The 15,074-nt window shown below is 39.2% G+C and overlaps 1 protein-coding gene across 2 annotated transcripts in view; it reads right to left on the minus strand.

The window, feature by feature from the left end:
• The window catches only part of lmbrd1 (LMBR1 domain containing 1), a 186,090-nt gene that overhangs the window by 44,203 nt on the left and 126,813 nt on the right, over positions 1-15,074 (minus strand). For both annotated transcript variants that reach the window (XM_059982288.1, XM_059982289.1), the window contains exon 8: positions 2,403-2,528. In XM_059982288.1, the coding sequence (XP_059838271.1) occupies positions 2,403-2,528 (126 nt within the window). The remainder of the gene's footprint in view (positions 1-2,402; positions 2,529-15,074) is intronic.

Consider the following 15,074-nt stretch of genomic DNA (forward strand, 5'->3'; position numbering starts at 1 on the left):
AGAGGCATGAGAGGAGTTGGCCAGAATTGATTGGAAAAGAGCACTGGCAGGGATGACAGCAGAGCAGCAATGGCTAGAATTTCTGGAAACAATTCAGAAAGCATGGGAAGTCAAAGCCAATATAAAAGCCAAAGAGAGGGCATATAATAGAGCAAAAATTAGTGGGAAGTCAGAGGATAGGGAAGGTCTTAAAAACCAACAGAAGGCAATGAAATAGGTCATTAAGGTAAAGATGAAATATGAAAGTAGGCTAGCCAGTATTATTAAAGAGGATACCAAAAGTTTCTTTAGATATGCAAAGTGTAAAAGAGCTGCGAGTGGATATTGAATGGCTGGAAAACAATGCTGGAGAGGTAGTATTGGGGGACAAGGAAATGGCAGATGAACTTAGCAAACATCTTGTATCAGTGTGGAAGACACTAGCTATATGGTGGAAGTTACAGGGGCCATGAAGTGTGTGAAGTTACCATTACTAGGGAGAAGGTTCTTGGCAAAACCGAAGGTAGTTGAGTCACCTAGACCAGATATATACACCTCAGCGTTCTGAAAGAGGTGGCTGAAGAGATTATGGAGCCATTAGTAATAATCTTTCAAGAATCACTAGGAATGGTTCCAAAAGACCAGAAATTTGCAAATTCACTCCACTCCTCATGAAGGGAGAGAAGCAGAAGAAAGGAAACTAAGGCCAGTTAGTTTAACCTCAGTGGATGGGAAGATGTTGTAATCAATTGTTAAGGATGACATCTTGGGGTGCTTAGAAGCACATGATGAAATAGGCCATTGTCAGCATGGTTTCCTCAGGGGAAAACCTTGGCTGACAAATCTGTTGGAATTCTTTTAAAAAATAACCAGCAGGATAGACAAAGGAGAATTGGTTGAATATGTGTACTTGGAGTTTCAGAAGGCCTTTGATAAGGTGCCACACAAGAGGCCGCTTATCAAATTGCGAGCCCATGGTATTACAAGGAGGATTCCAGTAGTGGCTAACTTGCAGGAGGCAAAGAATGAGAATAAAGGGAGCCTTTTCTGGTTGACTATTGATGACTAGTGGTGTTCCATAGGAGTCTGTGTTGGGATTGATTCTTTTTACATTATGGATTAATAATTTGGATGACATAATTGATGGCTAAGTTGCAAAGTATGCAGACAATTCAAAGAGAGGTGGAGGGGCAGGTAGTTTTGAAGAAGTAGAGAGGCTACAGAAGGACTTAGATAGATTAGGAGAATAGGTAAAAGTGGTAGATGGAATAAAGTGTCCGGAAGTTTATGGTCATGTACTTTGGTACAAGAAATGAAAGAGCAGACTATTTTTTAAATGGAGAGAAAACACAAAAAAACTGAGATGCAAAGGGACTTGGCAAATCCTTGTGCAGAATTCCCTAAAGGTTCATTTGCAGGTTGAGCTGTTGGTGAGGAAGGCAAATGTGATGTCAGCATTCATTTGAAAAGAATGAGAATATAAAATCAAGGATGTAATGTTGAGGCTTTATAAAGCACTGGTGAGGCCTTACTTGGAGTATTCTGAGCAGTTTTGGGCACTTTATCTTAGAAAGGATGTGCTGAAACTGGAGAGGATTCAAAGGCTGTTCACAAAAATTATTAATGGTTTGTCATATGAAGAGCATTTGATGTCTCTTGGCCTGTGCGCCCTGGAATTAAGAATGAGGGGTGACCTAATTGAAACCTATCAAATGGTGAAAGGCCTTGATAGAATGGATGTGGAGGGGATATTTCCTATGGTGGGAGAGTATAAGACCAGAGGACACAGCCTCAGAAAAGAACGGCATCCTTTTAGAATGAAGATGAGGAGGAATTTCTTTGACCAGGGTGTGGTAAATAGTAGAATTCTTTGACACAGGCAGATAAAGATTGGGTGGGCAAAGTTCTGCTTTTCCATACAAATTCTATGTGAAATCAAGCCAATCCACAATGTCAATTTAGTTTTTTTTTGTACTTTCACCTTAAGTGTTTTAGCTCTGAGAGCTAGGCTGCTGAAAAGTATGGGCAAGATTAAAAATAATGTGGAATTTTCTTAGAATCTCATTCCATGTTAATATTAATAACATACAGGAAATTCAATTCAGTTTTCAATTCAATTTACCACTGTTTTAATTGTTCAGCTTTTGGAAAGCTAGCAATTTGTACTCCAAATAGAAATGGAAAGAAATGCTAAGCAGGTCATGTTGCAAATGATGAAAGAGAATTTTTTTTTGGTCTTTCACCAGAACCAGCCAAAGAATCCAATGCATAGTAATTGACCCAAAACATTATCTGTTTTTCTCTGTACAGATGCTGCCTGCCTGCTGAGTATTTCTAGTATATTTTTGATTTTAATCAATGTTTAGCCAAAATCTTGAAAAGATCCAAAATGTTTTTTTCTTATTGACAATTAACATTTTAACCTTAGATTTAATTTTCTCTATTTGCTGTTCCACTTCTTCAAGGTCTTCAGTATTTTGCAATCGTTCATACACCACATTCCTTGTACCTCTTATCAGATTTAGTGGCAATGCAGACATGCCGTAAGCCTGGAAAGCAAAATACACAGGATGAGTACACAAAAGGAACACATGTGAAGTCCTTTTGTGAAGGACTTGTAAAGTACTTTAGTAATGTTTAATTTTAATATAATTTGAAAGCGGATACCAACAGTGGAAATTCATGTGATTAACAACATATAACATCACTAACACAGAATAAAAATACCTAGAGCAATGCAGTATGATTTTCTTTTCACTTGGGAAAACATTATTTCAGATCACTTCTAGATTAAATTAGGGAAGCCACAGAGAAATTCACTATCCTGATGAATAATCACAAGAAATAATTCACCATTAAGAAATGCAGCTCTAAACTGGTTCTTATTGGAAATCGTGACAATATAGTGTTGAAGATAAATAATAAAGATTCTACCAAGAGATAAAAGAAAATTCTTATCTCTTCATTGCATAATTACCTTTTTGCGAAGAATTGGAAATAAAAATCATATTAGCATCAATAACAGATGACCATTAAGACAAAGGAGGAGAATTAGGCCATTCAGCCCATTGAGTTCCTCCACCGGCTAATTTATTTTTCTTTTTAATCCCACTCTCCAGCCTTTTCCCCATAGACCCTACTAATTAAATTGTATCAATTTCCACTTTAAATGCACCCAGTTACATGGCCTCCACTGCCATCTCTGGAAATGAATTTCACATATTCACCACCTTCTGGCGAAAGAAACTCTTCCTTATCTCTGTTCTAAAAGGACATCCTTCCTTCTGTTCTTAGACTCTGCTTTCTAGTCCTAAACTCTCCCTCTACTGGAAGCATCCTCTGCATGTCAGCACTATCAAGACCTTTCAATATCTAGTGGCTTTTAATGAAATTTCCCTTCATTCCTCTAAACTCCAGCAAATGCAGACCAGGGATATTCTGGAAAATATAAGTCTTCAGTAGATCTTTTGCCTCTACCCCCATGGCATTTTGTTTTATGCCCAATAGAGACAATCTGTACATTACATCATCATGAGAAATCCTACACATGTTGCAAAGCCAAAGCAACACACACAAAAATGCTGGAGGAAATCTTCAGGTCAGACAGCATCTATAGAAATGAACAAACAGTAAACATTTCGGACTGAGACCCTTCTTCTGGACTGGAAAGTAAGGAGGGAAGATGCTAGATAAAAAAGGTAGAGGGGAGGGGAAGAAGGATAGCTAGAAGGTGATAAGTGAAGCCAGGTGGAGAGGAAAGGTAAAGGGCTGGAGAGGAAGGAATCTGATAAGACAGTAGACCATAGGAGAAAGGGAAGAGGGTGACCCAGGGGGGAGGTGACAGGCAGATGAAGTAAGAGGCCAGAGTGGGGAATAGAAGAGGGGAGGGGAGGTAAATTTATTTATACTGGAAGGAGAAACTGATATTCATGCCATCAGGTTGGAAGCTGTCCAAACAGAATACAAAGTGTTGCTCCTGCATCCTGAGGGTGGCTTCATCGTGGATCAACATGTTGGAACAGGAATGGGAATTAAAATGTTAGGCCATTGGAAAGCTCCTCTTTTGCTGGATGCAGCAGAGATGAAGTTGTCACCCAATTTATGATGGGTCTCACCAATGCAGAGGCAGCAACAGGAGCACCTGACACAATAGATGGCTGCAGCAGATTTGCAGGTGAAGCGTTACCTCATCTGAAAGGACTGCTTGGAGCCCTGAGGGAGGAGGTGAATGGGCAGGCATAGAACTTTGGCAGCTTGCCAAAGGCTGTGCCAGGAGGGAGATTAGTGGGGAGAGATGAATGGACAGGGGAATAAAAGTGACAAATGGACAGAGGAATACAAGTGGAAGTGATACCTATGGAGAGAAGGGAGGAGGTAAATTAATGTTTGAGGGACTCCTTGGAGATGGTGGAAGTTGTGCAGAATGATGTGTTGGATGTGGAAGCTCATGGGGTGGTAGATAAGGACAAAAGGAACTCTATCACTGTTAAAGCAGCGGGAAAATGGGGTGAACATGGATGTTTGGGAAATAGAAGAGATGTAGGTATGGGAACCATCAATGGTGGAGGAAGAGAAACAATATTCTTTGAAGAAAGAGGACATCTCTGATATTCTGGAAAGGAAAGCCTAATCCTGAGAACAGATGTGGCAGAGACAAAGAATTGAGAAAAGGAATATCAATTTTACAGGAGACAGGATGGTAAGAGATATAGTCAAGATAACCATGGAAACTGGTTGGTTTATAAAAGATGTTGGTTAACAGTTTGTCTCCAGAGATGCAAACAGAGATCAAGAAAGAGAAGGGAGATGTCAGAAATGGACCAAGTGAATTTAAAGCAAGGTGGAAGTTGGAGGCAAAGTTGATGAAAGGTACGAGCTCAGCATGGCTGCATGAAATAATGCAGTCATCAAGGTTAGCAGAGGAAGAGTGGGGAGCGTTAGCAGGGAAGGCTTGGAACGTGGTCTGTTCTACGCAGCCAATGAAAAGGCAGGCATATCTGGGACCCATGCAGGTGCCCAAGGATACCCTTCAAGAAAGTATGCTATTAAATTAAAATCAAAGCACATTTATTATCAAAGAATGTATAAATTATACACATTAAAATTTGTCTGCTTACAGGCAGTCCCAAAGCAAGAAACTCAAATCACCCAATTTTTTAAAAAGACCAAAAAACACTGTGCAGAGGGGGAAAAAGATGAGACACACACACACACACACACACACACACACACACACACAAAAAGTAAGCCAACAGCATCCCAAACCAGGCTGGGTCCTTAATCTGCACCAGGAGCAACCAGAGTAGGCCCAGACCAAGCCTAGATACCCAGTTCAACACAACAGCAGGGAAGAAACTAACAGCATCTAGATCAGCTCATAGCCTTGGTGCTGTGGAGAAAGAAATAAACATTCATGGGAGAGTGAGCAAAATCAGCCTGACAATCACCTCCATTCCCAACATTCTGTATTAAATGCACAGGTTGTCTCGATTGGGACAATTATATTATGCACTTCCACTAATTTATCAACGTGCTTATATAAAAACAAAACTTTTGCACAAAATACATACTTTAAAGCTAAATGGAAAATCATTTGTACTAAGATTGTAGCAGGCACTAAATTTCTTGGTCTTTGGTCATTTCATGCCAGTGTAAACAATCCTCATTAAATTTACATAGGTGAAAGCAGTTTTGACCAAACTCTCACATTCATGCAGCTTCAAACATAGCAATGGCTGTGCTAAATTTTGATAAATTCAGCAATCTGTCAAAAACAACACCAAGCAGAATTTCTAAATACCTAGCAATGTTTTTAAACATCTAGCATTACTCATTTGAGCAAAAACTGGTCTGGAAAATGAAACAGCTGTTACAGAATCCGAATCAAAAGAGATTTTAAGGTAATGAAATCAATTGTTAAGTTTAAAATACAGATGAATTCAGAGATGCAATCACATTTATTGATCTTCATTCAGAATATTTTTCTACAATATTATGAGTTGTTAGTTGATCATCATGTGAACTAATCAAGATACTAGACTTCAGAGTAGGTTAAAGTTAAGTCACCATGGAAGTGGCAAAAAACCCATTTCTCGTTTTCACAAAGAAATTTGAAAAGACTATTGCCAAAGACAATAAAAGGCATGACTTTTGTCTTTCTTACTTACATTGTGTATACTTATGCAGAGAATTAGAAAAGCTAAGCAAAAACAAAATAACCAGACTTGATAGGAGCCCACTAATCTTCCATATCAAAAGAATCTCTCCTCTTAAATAAAAATTGATGATGCTTGCCAACTAAGTAGATTTAAGTAGATTCCATTACACTCTCCATTTAGTGTATGATTCACCAGGGGCAAATTGAAATGAAGTCAGATAGATATCCAGTATGGAAACAGGCACTTTGACCCACCGTCCATGCCAGCCAAATGCCCATCTCAGCTAGTCCTATTTACACACATTAACCCATATTCCATTATAACTGTCCTACACATTTACCTGGAAAACCTATAAAAACATCAAAGCCTGATCAAAAAACTGCCTAACCATCTCTCTCTATTGACTGATAATGCCCACGACTGTTCACAAGCTGGAATACTCATCCTCCAAGCCAAGTCAATGACTGGAGGCCACATTATAACATTTAATGGTCCTTCAACTACCTAAAATATGCATTTGTCTGACAAATCCTCATCAACTAAAAGGCATTGGTTATTGAGCAGAGCATTTCAGTTGGTAAAACTCAAAGAAAATTTTGTTGTTAGGAACCATGAAGGAAGTACAGGAATTTATATGCGGATTAATATATACATTACAATAAAAATAAAAGCATGCTGGTATATCTATCACATGGCCTAAAATCAGCAGCTCATAGTTGGGATTATTTTTCAAGTTATCACAAGTATCAGGCTTTGATGAGTCAAATTGATCAAATAGTGAAGGGTGGAGTTACTATTTCAAGATACACATTTCAACCATAAACAGATAACTGATAAAACCTTACCTCCAAAGCCCATTCCCTCATTTAGTTAACTTACATTTAGATCTAGTGAAACTACATATAAAGTACTTCACATATGGATAACATGCTTATTGGACAAACTTGGTAATCCACCTGGATTTCCTTCTCTCTGAGAATCTGTTTTGCGGCACAAGCGACACTGACAGTACTGACAGCATTAACTGTAGAGTCACCTCTTTCTAAGATATTGAACACATTGTTATAATCTAGAAGGAAGGTACTTTAGATTGTGTACAACATCTTATGCTTGGTTGTGCAAATATGAATTATCAAACTAAACGAATCAGACTTAATTTTTTTATTGAAGCATTTTACATGTTCTACCTTGTCAAATAAACACCAATTTTCCTCTCCCAGTCTGACAAAAACATTGATTATAGCTATGCATTTTTGCTTCAATTGTGTTATGTAATATTTCTGCACTCAAATCTTCAGTTTTTCAATGAGGTAACATTATATTTTCTAGTTACAAAAGAGCTTACAGTTTGGGATTGGTTGATACAATGAAGATTTATAATTACACTTAATTTATCCAGATATTCCTGAACCAGCAATTTGATAATGCAGAAAAGGCCTTCAAGCAGGTTTTTGTATTTCAGAGAATATTAGTGATACAATTGAATCTTTTTTTCCTGTAATTAGCTCTCAGTATGGCTATTCATTCAACATGGTAAGAAAGCTGCATTGTTTGCAGGTGAGCATATTATTAAGGAGAAGTACACAAATAAACATTACTGCATTTTAAGATTTATTCAAGGAAGCTTAAGCAATGTTTTTCTAGTTGCCAAATAGATTTATCAACATTCAGCAACTTGAATCCTACTTCCCACATCACCCAACATCCGAAGTAAATTAGAAACTCAAAGCCAGCAAGGGTCACCAACTGACATATGCAGCAGCCTCTCTGATTAAAACTACAGCTAAAAAAGGCACTTCAGCCCATCTAGTCCATGTGAACTGTTACTCTCCCTCTTTCCATTGACTTGCACCATAATGTGAAGGATGCTGCAAATTAAACCTGGTGCAACAAGTATAATTAGTTCCAGAGTCATTCTATACCAGCTACGCAGGTTGCACAGCATCTACTCATTCACACTGACAACCAACAAAACAGAAAACATTTATTTAGACTAAAATTAAATCAAATTACTTACACCAACTATTTAAAACCCCTGAAAACAAAACATAAAACAGTTCATGAAGTTCTACATAAAGATACTAACATATCAACCAAATTGAATAAAGGAATAATTAAAATAAGGAAGACAAAAATATGCCAAACTTGTTTCTTTAAAGAACATCGATATCCAAGCCAAATATCTCACAGTCTTGAAGCTTACACTTTTGTTGCATTTTATTTGTCAAAAAGATTGGGACTATTTTAAGATTTCACTTGCATTTTAATTAAGTTTAGATTCCATGTATCTTTTAAGTAATTACTTGTAATCAAGGTAGTAGGAATATCCATATAATAAACATGGAGCAACATGTGCTTCAAAGAATCTGTGTTCCAGTTATTGTAAATAAATTGCCAATGGCTTTCAGAATTAATCAGCATTATGAATTAGGTTTATAGAACGTTGAAGATTTCACACACTGAAATAGCACAGCATACAATTTGGGAGCAGAATTCAAGGTTTGTGGCTGTTTCACAAAGGACATGTTTACTGAAATATAAGTGTACTGTGAACTAATTGTTTTAATATGAAAAGAATGTAATGGATAGAAACTTTAGATAAGGATGAGTAAAACACCACTAAGAGCAAAGAAATCGCTCCATAGCAAAAATAGAGTTTAGCACAATGAAGTGTTATGTGTGCCAGCTCAAAATCACTCAGAACATAGCTGCCTGACAGCCCCCTCTCGTGGCAGAAATTAATGCAAACAGTGCATAAAATTTAAATAAAATCTAATTTAAACACTACATGATTCGCATAATTTTTCTTTACAACATTTGAATCACTAAGTTCAATCACAGCCTACTAAGGAGCACCAGGCCATTGTCTCCTATACCATCACCAACCTTATCAGCTCTGGGGATCTCCGATCCACTGCCAACCTCATAGTTCCGACACCCCGCACTTCCCGTTTCTACCTCCTACCCAAGATCCACAAACCTGCCTGTCCAGGTAGATCTATTGTCTCAGCTTGCTCCTGCCCCACTGAACTAATTTCTGCTTACCTTGACACCGTCTTGTTCCCCCCTTGTTCAATCTCTTCCCACCTATGTTCGTGACACTTCTCATGCTTTGAATTTTTTCAATGATTTTAAGTTCCCTGGCCCCCACCATCTTATTTTCACCATGGACGTCCAGTTCCTATATACTTCCATCCCCCACCGAGATGGTCTCGAAGCTCTTCGGTTTTTTTTTGGATTCCAGACCTAACCAATTCCCCTCTCCCACCACTCTCCTTCGTCTAGCAGAATTATTTCTTACTCTCACTAATTTCTCCTTTGGCTCCTCCCACTTCCTCCCAACCAAGGGTGTAGCCATGGGCACCCGTATGGGTCCCAGTTATGCCTGCCTTTTTGTTGGCTTTGTGGAACAGCCCATGTTCCAAGTCTATACGGTTATCCACCCACCTCTTTTCCTTCGCTACATTGACGACTGCATTGGCGCTGCCTCCTGCATGCATACTGAGCTCGTCGATTTCAATAACTTTGCCTCCAACTTTGACCCTGCCCTCAAATTTACCTGGTCCATTTCCGACACCTCCCTCCCCTTTCTTGATCTTTCTGTCTCCATCTCTGGAGAAGGCCTATCCACTGATATCTACTATAAGCCTACAGACTCTCACAGCTACCTGGACTATTCCTCTTCCCACCCTGTCTCTTGCAAAAATGCTATCCCCTTCTCACAATTCCTCCGTCTCCACCGCATCTGCTCTCAGGATGAGGCTTTTCATTCCAGGACGGAGATGTCTTCCTTTTTTAAACAAAGGTGCTCCCCTTCTTCCACCATCAACTCTGCTTTCAAACGCATCTCTCTCATTTCCTGCACATCTGCCCTCACTCTATCCACCCGCCACCCCACTCGGGATAGGGTTCCCCTTGTCCTCACCGACCACCCTACCAGCCTCCAGGTCCAACGTATAATTCTCCGTAACTTCCGCCACCTCCAACGGGATCCCACTGCCAAGCACATTTTTCCTTCCCCCCCCCTTCTGCTTTTCGCAGGGATCACTCCCTACGCGACTCCCTTGTCCACGTGTCGCCCCCATCCCTTCCCACCAATCTCCCTCCTGGCACTTATCCTTGTAAACGGAACAAGTACTACACCTGCCCTTACACTTCCTCCCTCACCACCATTCAGGGGCCCAGACAGTCCTTCCAGGTGAGGCGACACTTCACCTGTGAGTCGGCTGGTGTGGTATACTGTGTCCGATGCTCCCGGTGTGGCCTTTTATATATTGTTGAGACCTGACGCAGACTGGGAGACTGTTTCGCTGAACACCTACGCTTGGTCCGCCAGAAAAAGCATTATCTCCCAATGGCCACACATTTTAATTCCACGACCCATTCCCATTCTGATATGTCTATCCACGGCCTCCTCTACTGTCAAAATGAATCCAAACTCAGGTTGGAGGGACAAAACCTTATATACCGGCTGGGTAGCCTCCAACCTGATGGCATGAACATTGACTTCTCTAACTTCCGTTAATGCCCCTCCTCCCATTCTTACCTCATCCCTGACATATTTAGTTGTTTGCCTGTTCTCCATTTCCCTCTGGTGTTCCCCCCACCTCCTTTCTTTCTCCTGAGGCCTCCCGTCCCATGATCCTTTCCCTTCTCCAGCTCTGTATCACTTTTGCCAATCACCTTTCTAGCTCTTAGCTTCATTCCACCCCCGCCGGTCTTCTATCATTTCGCATTTCCCCCTTTCCTCCACTACTTTCAAATCTCTTACTATCTTTCCTTTTGGTTAGTCCTGACGAAGGGTCTCGACCCGAAACGTCAACAGCGCTTCTCCCTATAGATGCTGCCTGGCCTGCTGCTGTGTTTTACCAGCATTTTGTGTGTGTTGTTGTTTGCATTTCCAGCATCTGCAGATTTCCTCGGGTTTGCTCAATCACAGCCTATTTTGCTTTGGATACATATACTGATAACCCCGAGGCCGATGGCTTCTAAGTTGTGCCATCTTCAGAATGGGCTCTCTTGTGCCTTGCCTAGTCCAAGGTCATTTCCTTAAACTGGCACTGGCAGCAATCTTGGATCGATTCCGGAAACGTAATCAGTCATAACCATTTCACTAAAATTCAAGGTCTCTGAACAGTAAATTTGTTACCACTTACAGATGAATTTAAAGGAGCTAGGGCTTTATTCTTTGGTGAGAAGGATGAGAGGAGACATGATAGAGGTTTTCATATGAGTTAAATTGTCTTTTCCTTAACCTCACTTTTATTATCCTTAATTATTTGGATGGAGGTTTCGGAGTTATTGGCACTACTGTATGTATCTAACATTATGGAATGGCCCATGTTGGTTAGTGGTTTTTTTTCTTCTCTTTTTTTGGGTTTCTTTTTTCTTTTTGTTTCTTTTGTTCATAAATACTATGTTTGGGAGGCTATATATATTGATTATTATATATTTGTATGTCTACTTAAACTATCAACTATGTACTCTCAAACACTTTGTATTCATGTTTCATTTATGATTGCTTAAAAATTAATAGAAAAATTTAAAAGGAAAAAAGAAAGATAGAGGTATACAAGATATTAAGAGGAATAGATAGAAAGGACAGCCAGCGCCTCGTCCCCAGGGCACCACTGCTCAATACAAAAGGACATGGCTTTAAGGTAAGGGGTGGGAAGTTCAAGAGGGATATTAGAGGAAGGTTTTTACTCAGAGTGGTTGGTGCATGGAATGCACTGCCTGTGTCAGTGGTGGAGGCAGATACACTAGTGAAATTTAAGAGACTACTAGACAGGTATATGGAGGAATTTAAGGTGGGGGGGTTATATGGGAGGCAAGGTTTAAGGGTCTGCACAACATTGTGGGCCAAAGGGGTTGTACTGTGCTGTATTATATGTTCTGTAACTGTGGCCTGGCAGTTCTACAATACATGTAGGCACTTCTTTAGCTTTGAGAGCAACATAATCCTGTTTGAAGTGTTAGATAGAGGAATTTCATAAAATACCAGCAAATTCCAATTGGAAAAAAATGAACTCCTTGTGTTTAAAGTTAGAGGTAAATTGAAAACATCTGTTGATTAAATGTTGTACAGGCTTAGGTTGAAAATACAGACCAGGTCTTGTGTGGTTAATCTGAGTAAAGGTCTTCCCCTAGCTGACAGATCATTATGTGCATCTCTTCACAATTTGTCAAATGTTGCATGCCATTACAATTGTCAACACATGATGAATCAGGATGATAAATCAAGATCACAATGATCTTATTCTCATCTCACTGATGTGATCATCTACCAAATACTTGCCTCTCTAATAAGTTGCTACATTAGTCTCTACAATTTGAGTATTTATCTGGTGTCTTCCCTCACAAATGCTCATATGCATTTCCTTTTTTTTTGCTTGTGCTACATTTGTACAATGACAAATTTCAGAGATTAACTTTATTTGTCACATGTACATCAAAACAGTGAAATGTGCTGTTTGCACCAAATCAAATCACCCAGGATTGTGCTGGGGGCAGCTGCAAGTGTTGCTATGCTTCGAATGTCAACATAGCATGCCAACAATATACTAACCCTAACCATACATCTTTGGAATGTGGGAGGAAACCAGAGCACCCATTGAAAACTCACACGTACAAAATCCTTACATATGGTGGGAATCGATCCCAGATCAGTGATTACTGGCACTTTCAAGCAATTGCATTAATCGCCAGACTACCGTATCACTCGTTATCCTATACTACTTCGGACTGAATAGCTGAGTTATGATTGAACTCCCCTTGCCCATGAAGCCAAACCTCTCCTTTGGCCTTTTCACATCACTGCCTTGTGTCCTCAACTAATTTTTCACCCATCCAACTTCTTCCACTTCCATTCTAGCTAATCTTTTAAGTGCCTTCCTCTCCTCTGGAAATGTTATCTCAAAAATCGTCATCCTCAATTCCTTTGTTCTATTGAACCACCAATTCATCTGCAACTTTTTTTCCCCTTGCGTTCCAGAGATGTATGGCTAGGTTTAGTAAATTGTGGGCAGGCTATGTAGGCAGTTGAAGTGCAGCAACATTTGCATCTGCAGCCAGTACATTCCTCACTGATTTAATTTGGTGATCGATAGATGGATATCATGTTGCTTTCCTATACCCTTACTGTTTATAATGTGCTTCTCCCATGGCAAAGATCACTGCACTCCAAAATCTACTCTGCATTTAAGTGGTGTAAACATGAACACATGAATTATCCTGGTATGAAAAGACGATGAGTGAAGTGCTGGAAGATGGGATTAATACAGCATGGATGTAGTGGGCCGAATAGCTTCTTTCCATGCTGAGTGAATAAATGTCTACACTCTATGAAATGTGGAATAATGCAAGTTGAATTCAACATCGTCCTGAAGGCCGCAAATTGCTAGTTCAGATAATAAGTTTACTTTGAGTTTTCATTGAAGTAGCATAGGAGGCAAGGTACAGAGAGGTCAGAGTAAGACAAGGATTTAATGTGACAAGAACCAAAATCTCAGATCACATTTGCAAAGTGAATAGAGGAATGCTTGAATCATGAAAGAATGCCCAAAAGCAGAGTGAAAAATCAAGACAGCAGATGCCGGAAATCTGTGACAAAAGCAGAAAGCACTGAGGATATATAGCACATCAGGAAAAAGAAATAAACTTGAAGTTACAGATTTTGACAGGATCTCCAACCTGTTTTTCTTTCAAATAATCACAAGTAATTTTTATTCCCTGACATGCTTTTACTTTTCTGGTTCTTTTCACTCGATCTACACGGTGATATCACTAGACAACATTACCAGGTGGGATTAGTCTGTAAAGTGAGGTCTGGAATTCTTGAAACATAATGGATAGAAAAGCAATTTCTAATATAAGCATTTATTGGAGTTCAGAGAGTTCTATCAAACTGAGACTTTTCTCAGAAGGGCATATGGAGTCGTTTTGACTATTTATTAAAAAACTATATATTCTGTCCTTTAAAACTCGCAAGCTGCTTGATACGTGACTGCCATTGATTAAGCAATGGCCAAGATGCAAAGACTTATGGTGAAACATGCCATTTTAAAATTTCAAAACCATCAAGTTAACTGACTTCATTTCAGCAAACATCAGAATCACATCTACAATTTTTTGCTTTGAATTAGGATTTTTTTCTAATTACAAATTTCTCCTCATTACTGCACAATGCTGTTATTCCCATTTCTGTACCACTTAATAAATGCCCAATTTTTCTGTTTTAATTTAATAAGGTTTCTATCTGCTATTAAGGTTTCTTTCTGATCAACAACCTGGAAAATTCATTTATTTAATGTACCGATTATTTTCAGATTTTTTATTCCTATTTATATCTATTTCTTCCAAGTTCTTTATTTAAAGTAATAAAGCTAATCTCTGATTTTAAAAAAAGTACACAGGGATATCATAGAAGGTGTACACAAGTTCTGCAAAGCTTTCTTGGACAGAACTATTTTTCCATTTAAAAGATATTTAACACTGTCAGATTAAAGAGTGATAAAATGAATATTATAAAAATATAACCACTATCACTGCAAATGTACAATATTAATATCCCTAATCTCAGTCAACCATTGCATATCATGCACTCTTAATAATGTGTCTTTCAGTCAGACCCAGAACAGTGTATGCCCAAATCAAAAGCTGTGGATGAACCAGGAGATTCAAAATCTGCTGAGGGCTGATGTGTGGCATTCAAGTATGGTATTCCAGGACTGTACAAGAAGACCAAGTACAATTTAAGGAGGGCTATCTCAAGAGCAAAAGAACAATTCCAGTTGAGGTTAGAGGTGGAATCAGATGCACATCAACTCTGGCAGAGTTTGCCAGCCATTACTTCCCACAAGTGAAACCTAACATCATGAATGGCAGTGATGCTTCACTCCCAGTTAAGCTCAACACCTTTTATGTACTTTTAAAGGG

The sequence above is a fragment of the Hypanus sabinus genome, chromosome 10, assembly GCF_030144855.1.
Source record: "Hypanus sabinus isolate sHypSab1 chromosome 10, sHypSab1.hap1, whole genome shotgun sequence".
NCBI classification, from domain to species: Eukaryota; Metazoa; Chordata; class Chondrichthyes; order Myliobatiformes; family Dasyatidae; genus Hypanus; species Hypanus sabinus.